General features: G+C 39.1%; 1 protein-coding gene across 1 annotated transcript; it reads right to left on the minus strand.

Moving 5' to 3' along the window:
* Positions 1-1,792: 1,792 nt before the first annotated feature.
* LOC104091185 (auxin-binding protein ABP19a-like) lies at positions 1,793-2,609 on the minus strand. Its single transcript, XM_009596464.4, has one exon. It carries the CDS (start codon positions 2,559-2,561, stop codon positions 1,935-1,937), a length of 627 nt encoding a protein of 208 aa, XP_009594759.1. The 5' UTR covers positions 2,562-2,609; the 3' UTR covers positions 1,793-1,934.
* Positions 2,610-10,621: the final 8,012 nt, after the last annotated feature.

Below are 10,621 nucleotides of genomic sequence, written 5' to 3' on the forward strand. Positions count from 1 at the left end.
ATATAAATTTTTCAGTTTAGCTGGTATTGGAAGAGAGCTTAACTTCAATGTACCACTGCTACAACAAAATGCAGTTCTAGGTGTGTAACAACTACAATTGCTATAACAGGCAAACAAAACTGTCAAAAAACGAAATTTGACTAGTACATTACAATCTTGTCATTATATGTTTAATTTTCACACGGAATTTTAATCATTTTTTGAGCTGCCTCGTAAAGAGTATTTTTACGGGACAAAGAGCTTATAGTACGAAGTAATATTTGTTTGTATAAATAATCGTTGTAGTTTAATGCTTAATTATTGCTGAAATGCAATTATCTTTGTCCTATAATTTATCTAATTCTCAACGTTTAAAGACAAGTTCTTGAATTCCCTCTATGATTTGTTAGCTTCTGCTACATCACTTCTAGTTGCTCTCCTCCATAAACCGAACAAAGGGAAGGAAATTTCCTGTTTAATTTTCTCTTGCTTTCGTCCATTATAGCAAAGATGTCAATTCAACCAAACGCATAAATAATCATGCGATTGTTTAGACTTATGTGAGGATTTTTTACACTATGAGTATAGATTTAACATATGATAGAATGTTAGTTATATTTATAAAGATTTAATTGTAATTATTTTTATATAGGACTTGAATATTGCAGAAGTGTCAAATGGTAGGGTTGGACTGATTTGGACGGGTTAAAAGGAGCTTAGTCAATAAAGACCCGTCCAAAAACTAAAATGGGCTGGATCAAGATGGACTAAAATTATGGTCATAGCCCAATCCACCCAACTCTTACCAAGCTTTAATTATTTATGTGTTTTCTTATAATTTTTTAATAACCAAATAAGATATTTTTTTTCTTTCTTATGGTCATATATAACATATTAAACAAAAAAGAATTATTTTAAAGATATTTTAGCAAAGTTGCTTATGGATCAATTTGGGTTAAAAATCAGTCCAACTTTAGATGGGCTCACATGAGTTGGGTCAAGATGGGCTGGGTTCAACAATGTAAAAATAGCACGGGCTAGCCAGTTTTCGGACTGGTAATTGAAAAATAGCTAGCGTTTGCAAAGTCATTGAAAAATAGCTAATATTTTTCTACAACACGAAAAGTTCCAGCCTAATATACTGGAGATTGGTGCACCTGTGTATAAACTTCCAGCATTTTATGCTGGAACTCCAGCACACGGAAAGTTCCAGTATAATATACTGGAGATTGGAGCACATGTTTATGAACTTCCAGCATATTATGCTGGACCAGTATATTATGCTAGAACTCCAGTATATTATGATGGAGTTCCAGCATAATGTACTGGAACTCCAGTATATTATGCTGGAAGTTCACATGTAAAAAAATTGAACTTCAGTATATTATGCTAGAATATTTTTCGGATTTTGACAGTGTTTTCGTTCAGATTTATCTTTACATGAAAAGTGGCTAAATTTCGAATACTTTTAAAACTGTAGCTATTTTTTAATTACCACATGTAAATCTGACTATTTTTTAATTTCACCTTTCAATAATGGGCTGGTCAATGAGCAGCCTAACCTTGGGCGGGTTAGGCGGCGCTGAATGCGTTTGGGCTTAAATTGCCTCCCTACTTGATTGTATAAATACCTTTTATGTTGTGAGGTGCACATAACTTAATTATTTCATGAAATATGCATAGAATCCTTACTTAAGGAAACTAGAAAGAACAACACTTTCTACTACTGATGGACATACATAGTACTCCTATGACTTAATTAGACAGCCATTACTAAAGTTAAATTCCATAGCTGAAAAAGTTAAAGAACTAATTAAGCTCGCAATAACATGGCATTGACAGAAAGAATCATCAAAAGACAATAGCAAAGTAGTTGCCAAGAATTTCCAAAACAAAGAAACAAAAATAACAACTTTGAATAAAAAGAAACAAACACATTACATGCTAGCACATTGTTAGCCAGTGCCTCCAAGAACACCCTTGAGTTTCTTGATTTGAGCTTCGTCAAGAAATGTTGTAGCCTCAACCAACTTAGTAGACAAATCGTTGGCAAACAACGCGAAATCGGTTATCTGAAGGCCAGGACTGGAGCTGCTAAAGAACACATAAGCTACAGAAGTATAACCAGCTGCATTCACTTGAAAATGCAACAAACCTTGTGGAAATACCATAAGTTCACCTTTCTTTAGTGTCTTTAAGTAAACAGTGTTTGCTGAGGAAACAAAAGCCGCAGTAATCGATCCCTGGACGACGAGCAAGACTTCAGAAGCACCAGGGTGAGTGTGAAATGGGACTACACCACCAGAGGCTAAGTCGAGACGTGCTGCAGAGAGACCGAGACCATTTAAGCCGGGGAATTGAGCTGCAAATGCTGGTGTTACTGATGCTTTGATTATATTTGATGTGTTTCCTGCTGCACTTAGGCCAGAGAAAACGAAATCGTTTACTGTGACTTTTGTAGCAGTTTTGCAAGAATAGCCTGCAGGGGATTCTGGTCCTTTTAGGTCTGCTACACAGAAATCTTGTACAGCAGCATTGCTGCTTGATATCAGGAGAGCAAAAAGAAAGAGGAGTTTGAACATTTTCACTAGCTAGGAATGAGTTGTATGTGAAAATTTGTTATCAAAACTTCTTGGAATAATGTATATATAGGGAGTCAAGTGAGTGAATGACTGACTGAAAGGGAGCTTTGGTGTAACTGGTAAAGTTGCTGACATGTAACCTCTAGGAGGTCACGGGTTCGAGCTGTGGAAACAGCCTCTTGCAGAAATGCAGGGTAAGGCTGCGCACAATAGACCCTTGTGGTCCGGCCCTTTTCTAGACCCTTCGCATAGCGGGAGTTTGGTGCACCGGGCTGCCATTTTTAAGTGAGTGAGTGAGTGAAATTTTTGGACATTACAGAGGAAGGTGCTACTTGATTTTAGATAGGAAACGATAACCACTAATTGCGTGATATGGCCTTTCATGAAAGTTGTCTGTTGAAAAGGTGAATAGACCACAAAACAGATAGAACAAGATACATTTATTGATCTGCGGAGGTATTGTATTGGGATATCTTGGTTTCTATTTTTGACAGCAGTTGAATACTAAAATAGAATCATGTCTTGGTGGATTGATAAAGCTATATTTATTCCGTGCAATATGTGTTAGAATCAAAATAATCAAGTGTTATGTGAAGCTAATAAAGCAAGCTCTAAATGATAATAACACGTACATGTTTATTTTTCACTCTGACTTGTTTTTCAGTTGGACAAGTTGAAAATAGGCATGCTTAGATCACATTGCATGTAATTTTCATGCTACACATCCATACTTGATTAGTGTCATTTGGTTATGTTAGTATTTGTGATCAAGGAAGGTTTAGTTGCGATAAATGTAACAAAAGCCGCCTTGGTCCAATATTGGCATGATTAATGGACAAGATTGTTTTGAGGTATTTCAGATTGTGATAGCAAATATTTTGAGCTCATAAGGTGATATACAATTACAAAGGTATATATACATATATATGTGTAGTCCAAGTGGGAGATTGTTAGAATTTATGGACTTGCACATATATTGTATTAAGAATAATTGTGTGTTGGTTACTATCACTATAAGGTTGACCTAAATTAAAGTGATCTACTATGGTTTAAAGTTAAAAGAGCCAAAAGGATACCTTATAAAGTATGAGGTCTTATGTGTAGATACCCGGATGTTATTTCTAGTTTAATGATGGCTAAATTAGAAATACATAAACTTGTACACCTATTAAATGGGTTATGGTCCCCAAATCAGACGTAGGATTTTCTTTCTATTATCCCATCATTGGAAAGAAGAGAACGACTTACGTGTTGGTTTGGAAGACCGCTAACCACAAGGCGACAAGTTTCATTCGTTCACATGGATTCAGGTACGCTTCCGCATCAAGTTTTTATTCTCGATGATTTGACATGATAGGCCTTGGGTAAGAGATGATGGTGTTCATCTCTAAAGTATTTTGATTCCAACAATTGGTATCAGAGTGTTATGATTTATTTGTAATTGGGATTACATTTCATTGTAGCTTTCATTTTCGAATTTGCCGTTAAAGCAGAAGCAACTGAGTTAGTAAAATCTGTTAGACAATCACGTAAGGGGCACATGGATTCCTAGAGTTAGTTGTAACTAACTTTCCCTCCCTAGATTCCCTCGCCTATATTAGTTTGAATCCTCCCTAATTGTACACGTGATTTTCACTGCTATTGATCAATAATATTTATCTCTCTATCTCTCTCTCAATACTTTCCAGTTCTTCGAGTGATTATTCAAGAGCAGTTCTTCCATTTTGCTCTTTAGGTCTTTCGATTCAATCTTCACTTTTGGAGATTGTATCATTCGTATCAGAACTTTCCTTTCCTTGGATCTGTGAGGGGAAATGGGTGAGCATAATAAGAGAATTCAGGAGTTACACAGAGATCTCGATGGGCTTCGTAGATCCTTCGATGGTATTAGTGGTAATATGGAGGAATTGAGGAAGATTGTAGATGAGAAGTTGGCGGCATCTATGGAGAAATTTAGAAGGATCTTACTAACGACTGTTGATAATCAAAGGCCAATAGATGAAATCCTAATAGACCGGGAGCAAGAGGGGTTGAAGATGAAGAAGTTGCCCCTGAAGTTGCTAGGGCTCGACGAGATGAAGGTTATCAGCTGCCTATCAGAGGTCATCAACTGGAATTTCCTAAGTTTGATGGAGTAGGCTTGCGCGATTGGCTATATCAATGTGATCAACACTTTGAAGTGACTGAAACTCCAGCAACCTCAAGAGTTAAAATGGCTTCCTGCCAGCTCGAAGGTAAGGCTCTTCAATGCCATCAAGTTTATATGAAAACTAAAATTACTAGAGAATTGCCTAGTTGGGGGGAATATGTGAGTAGTCTATATTCTAGGTTTGGATCTGAACTTTTTGATGATCCAATGGGGGATTTGAAAGACCTGAAACAGACCATCACTGTGCAGGATTACATAGATGTGTTTGATGAATTGCTAACTCGAGTAGAGTTAAGTGAAGTGTTAGCTGTTTTTTGAGAGGTCTTAAAAGAGAAATTGGACTACAAGTGAAAATGTTTGCTCTTAGATCCTTACAAAAAGACATCAGCCTTGCAAGAATCCAAGAAGAAACACTACTCATTCAGAAAAGAAACTCTGAGAACTACTCCAATTCTTTCACAGCCTAGACTTGTTCAAAGACTTCCAAATAACCCTCATAGTAGTAACCAAACCTATCCTCTCTATCCTAAAACCAACCAAAACTTCCAAAGACCCCAGAGCTCTTAAGCTGGAACCAGCAAAACCATATATAAAAATCCTGAATTCTTGAGTCCTGCAGTAATGGAAGAGAAAAGCTAAGGGCCTTTGTTTCCATTGTGATGAGAAGTATACACCTGGACATGTGTGTTCCAAGAAGAGGCAGTTGTTCTCCATTGAAGTAGAGGAACCAATAGAAGAAGTAAGGGATGAGAAAGTAGACATAAGATTCAATCCTTCTGAATTCTTGTGCTTGGAGGGAGTAGAAGGCCATGTAGATTCTGAGGGAGATGTCTTAGCTTATGTATCAGTGCATGCTATCACTGGTATATATAACTACAAGACAGTATTCAAGACTATGAGGGTCGCAGGATCTGTGAAGGGTAAAGCTGTTAAGATCCTCATTGACACATGCATCACACATAATTTTATAGATCTTAAGATATCCAAGAGGATGGGGTGTTACTTGACTCAAATACAGCCTGTCTTTGTGTCAGTAGTAGATGGTAACAAGATGTACAGTGGGTCCATGTGCAAGGGTTTTGAGTGGAAGATGAAAGGAGTGCAATTCCTATCTGACATGTTAACACTTCCTTTAGGAGGGTGTAACATGGTCCTGGGCATACAATGGCTCACTACTCTAGGAGATATTCTTTGGAATTTCCAGAATTTGAGAATGGAGTTTAAACATAAAGGCCAGAAGGTGTCCTTGAGAGGCATTCAACCACAAGCTTTGAAATTGGTAGAGCAAAGGCACATGCATAAGCTCTTAGCCAAACCAGCTGAATTGCCCATGATGTCTGTCTGTATGTTCACAACAGATCCTGACTCTGAACCATGCCTATGAGGCTTATAAGGACACTGATCTGTAAAGGAAGACAAAACAAGGTTTCAGGAGGTACTAGAGGAGTACAGTGATCTGTTTAAGGTTCCTACAGGGTTACCTCTACACAGGGATCATGACCACAGAATAGTATTGAAAGAGGGCACATCTCCTATCAATATCAGGCCATATAGATATCCCAACATTCAAAAAAAAAAATTGAAAAGATGGTTGATGAGATGATGACTGCTGGTGTAATTAGGGACAGTACCAGTCCCTATTCTTCACCAATTGTCATGGTAAAAAAAAGAATAAAAGTCGGAGGATGTGTGTAGATTACAGGGAACTTAACAGCCATACTGTTAAGGACAAGTTTCCAATTTCAGTTATTGAAGAACTACTCGATGAGTTACATGGTGCCAAGTTCTTTTCTAAGTTGGATCTTAGGTCAGGGTACCATCAAATCTGGATGTTTGAGGATGATATTCCTAAAACTGCTTTCAGAACTCATCATGGCCATTTTGAGTTCTTAGTTATGCCATTTGACCTTACCAATGCCCCGTCTACTTTTCAGAGTTTGATGAACAAAATCTTTCAGCCTTACCTCATGAAACTCATTCTTGTATTCTTTGATGATATTCTAATTTACAATGCCTCCTGGAAAGATCATCTACAACATTAGAAGTTGGCTTTTGAGGTTCTGAGATCTCACACACTGTTTGCTAAGAAAAGCAAGTGTGCATTTGGTGAAATTCAAGTTGACTATTTAGGTCACTTAATCTCTGTAGTTGATGTTGCTATGGATCCAGACAAGGTGAGTACAATACTCACTTGGCCCATGCCTAAGACCATCAAAGCATTGAGAGGTTTCTTTAGTCTAACTGGCTACTACAGAAGGTTTATGAAAGGGTATGGCACCATTGCCAGGCCACTTACTGATCTGCTCAAAAAGGGAAATTTCATTTGGAATGATGCTGCTACCCAAGCTGTTGAAAAGCTGAAGGAACTTATTACTTCAGCTCCTGTTTTGGCACTATCAGACTATACTAAAGAATTTGTAGTTGAAAATGATGCTTTAGGAGATGGTATAGGAGCAATATTAGCACAAGAAAGAATACCTATAGCCTTGTACAGTAAGGGGTTATCTGCTAAGAATAAAGCCCTATCTGTCTATGAGAGAGAACTACTGGCATTGGTGAGCTCAGTGCGGAAATGGAGACCCTACTTGCTAGGTAGACCCTTTACTATCAATATTGATCATCACAGTCTTAAGTACCTATTGGAGCAGAGAATCACCACCCCTAGTGTCACAGGGTTAAATATTTTTGCAAAATGACACTGCGCGGCAGCAATCTGACACTCAAGTTACTCAGCCTTTTCCACCACTTAGCCAACTTTTCAACAAGTTCGGCCTTAAATAAAATTCGGCAGCAACATAAAGAGAACAAAATCAAGTACGAAAAAATCCCAACCTTTGTATTAATTTCAAAATATACAAAGGAACCCTCACTTTACTATGAACACAAGTCGTTCATAGCCCACTTCGACTAGCCAAGATCACAAGTCGATCTTGCACACTAAAACCTTCCCAATGCCCAGCCTTAGCCCCCTTTTGAAACACTTAGAAACCCTCACGTTTCTCTCTTGTTTCCCACTTGGAAGTCTCACAACTGAACTTCCTTTTGAAGACACTCTTCTTCTTTGAAGACCCTCTTCTTGCTTCTCTCTTCTTGAATTCCACACGAAATTCCCACCTATTTATAAGTATAGGTGCTGCCATTGGCAGATTTCAAGGGGCAACTTACAAAGGGGCAATTCATTCTAGTGCTTGTCCCACTTCAAGCACTAAATCAGCACTTAACCACTTAATGGGGCATTACCCACGAAATGGCCCTCATCAGCATGTATTGTGGAGCACTTGGCCCTATTTTGTGGAGCACTTAGCTCTTTGGTGGAGCACCGGTCCCACCTTCCACTGAAACCTGCCTTGTACACAGCTTTGCTAAATCTGTCCTAACTTGTAGTTGACAGCCCCAACTACTTAGGCTATTTTCCATACGAAATGATATTACATACAAGCATTAAATAGACATGAATACAAATCATGACAAAAATACAACGGCCCACTACTTTTGGCAAGTATACTGCATGTGCCCCTTTTTTTGGTCAGCTATTGCATGCCCAAGACTGGCATTGCACCCAGCCTTGGCTGATTTTGACATTGCTCTGCGCCAATACCTTGTCCGCAACCTGCTGCTCATGATTTTGCCGCACACGCCCGACACTCTTATCGCCCGCACATTGCCTTAGACGTATTTCTGCCTTGTCTTTGTCAATACTTGTTTCACCCATTCCATTGCTTGTATTTTGTCTCACATAGCTTTGCCTTAGCTATTGAAACCCTTTGCCATCATTTCGCACCATTTTAATTTAGCTTAGCTTGTACTTGGCGCTACCACAATCCGAATCGCCCTCACCTTTATTTTGGCGTGCATGCCGTGCCATGTCGCCTCAACTTGTCCACACTGCCTCATCAAGCCTTTGCCAAGCTTGTCTTGCCTGTCCCAAGACCTTGGCCAATACTTGTTCCCCTGATAATGTTTCTCGCCCATTGTCCCGCATGATTGTTTTTCTCCCGCATAGGCCAATGGCAAGGCCATCACGCCCCAATCCTTGCCACAACCGCGCCACGCCCCATTCAGAGAATTAGGCACCTAACACCTAGTCAGTAGAAGTGGTTGGTCAAATTACTAGGGTATGATTACACCATATCTTATAAGAAGGCAAGGAGAATACTGTTGCTGATGCTATTTCTAGGAGAGAGGATTCAGTTCAATTATATAGCATCTCTGGGTATCAAGTGGAGTTGTTGGATGAGGTCAAAAGTTCTTGGCAAGTGGATCCTATACTAAAAGATCTCATTGCTAAGTTACAGTCTGGTTCACCTGTTAAGGCTCACTACAAATGGCAGAATGGCATTTTGAGCAGGAAAGGCAAAATGATGGTAGGTGCTGATGAACAACTGAGGAAGAAATTGGTAGCTTCCTATCATAGTAGCTCTATTGGAGGTCATTTAAGATTTCAGCCACCTTGCATAAGCAAGATTTCTCTTGGAAGAAGATGAAGCAGATTGTTTATGTTTTCATCAGAGAATGTGACACATGTCATAGGTGCAAACATGAGAATGTGGCTTATCTAAGTTTGTTGCAACCCCTCCCCTTTCCATCAAAGGTATAACAGGACATTTCTATAGACTTCATTAAAGGTCTACCCAAATCTAGAGGCAAGGATGTCATTTATGTGGTTGTGGATAGGCTAAGTAAGGCTGCACACTTCATTCCTTTAAGGCACCCATACGCAGCTTTAGAAGTAGCCCAAGATTTTATGGACAACATCTTTAAGCTGCATGGCATGCCCAAATCCATAGTGTCAGACATGGATGTAGTTTTTACAAGTAAGCTTTGGAAGGAATTGTTCAAGCTTCAGAAGGTTGACCTGCTCACTTCTACTGACTACCATCCTCAAACAGATGGCCAAACAGAGGTGCTCAATAGATGTTTAGAGTATTATCTCAGGTGCATGAAATTTGACAGACCAAAGGAGTGGCCTCAATGGTTATCCCTGGCTGAACGGTGGTACAATACCTCTTATCACTCTGCCACAAAAATGACTCCTTATGAGATTGTATATGGCCAGCCACCTCCATCTCTACTCCCTTACATGCCCTTCGACTCTCAGATAGAGGCTGTGGACAGAAGCTTACAAGCAAGAGAGGCTACTCTGAGAGCTATGAAGGCTCACCTGCTCAAAGCTCAAAATAAAATGAAGGCTCATGCAGATAAAGGCAGAACTAACATAACCTATGCAGTTGGGGATTGGGTATATGTTAAATTACAATTTTATAGGCAGCTTTCCTTGAAGGATCACTCTTTTTAAAATCTTTCTGCTAAGTTCCATGGGTCATTCCAGATCACTCACAAAGTTGGAGATGTTGCCTACACACTAGCCTTACGAGCTCATTCAAAAATTCATCCTACCTTCCACATGTCCCAGCTCAAGAAGAAGATTGGTAACCACCTTGTTTCACCAGTTCTACCTATTGTTCATACTGAACATGGTTATGTTTTGATGGCCCCTGAAGCTATTTTGGATAGACACCTAGTTCCAAAACATGGGCGTGCAACTACTCAAATACTTGTCAAATGGCTCAACACAAGACTAGAGGACAACACTTGGGAGGATCTACATGACTTCCAACTTCGATTTCCCCATTTCAATCCTTGAGGACAAGAATTATTTGAAGGAGAGGGTAGTTGTTATGATTCATTTGTAATTGGGATTACATTTCATTGTAGCTTTCATTTTCGCATTTGCAGTTACAACAGTAGCAGCTGAGTTAGTTAAATCTGTTAGACAGTCACGTGAGGGGCACATGGATTCCTAGAGTTAGTTGTAACTAACTTTTCCTCCCCAGATTCCCTCGCCTATATCAGTTGAAATCCTCCCAATTGTACACGTGATTTTCACTAGTATTGATCAATAATATTTCTC

Source organism: Nicotiana tomentosiformis, chromosome 12 (genome assembly GCF_000390325.3).
Source record: "Nicotiana tomentosiformis chromosome 12, ASM39032v3, whole genome shotgun sequence".
In the NCBI taxonomy this organism is placed as follows: domain Eukaryota; kingdom Viridiplantae; phylum Streptophyta; class Magnoliopsida; order Solanales; family Solanaceae; genus Nicotiana; species Nicotiana tomentosiformis.

Excerpts from the sequence above, each read along its gene's own strand:
- LOC104091185 (XM_009596464.4), bottom strand. The coding sequence starts at position 2,561 with ATGTTCAAACTCCTCTTTCTTTTTGCTCTCCTGATATCAAGCAGCAAT.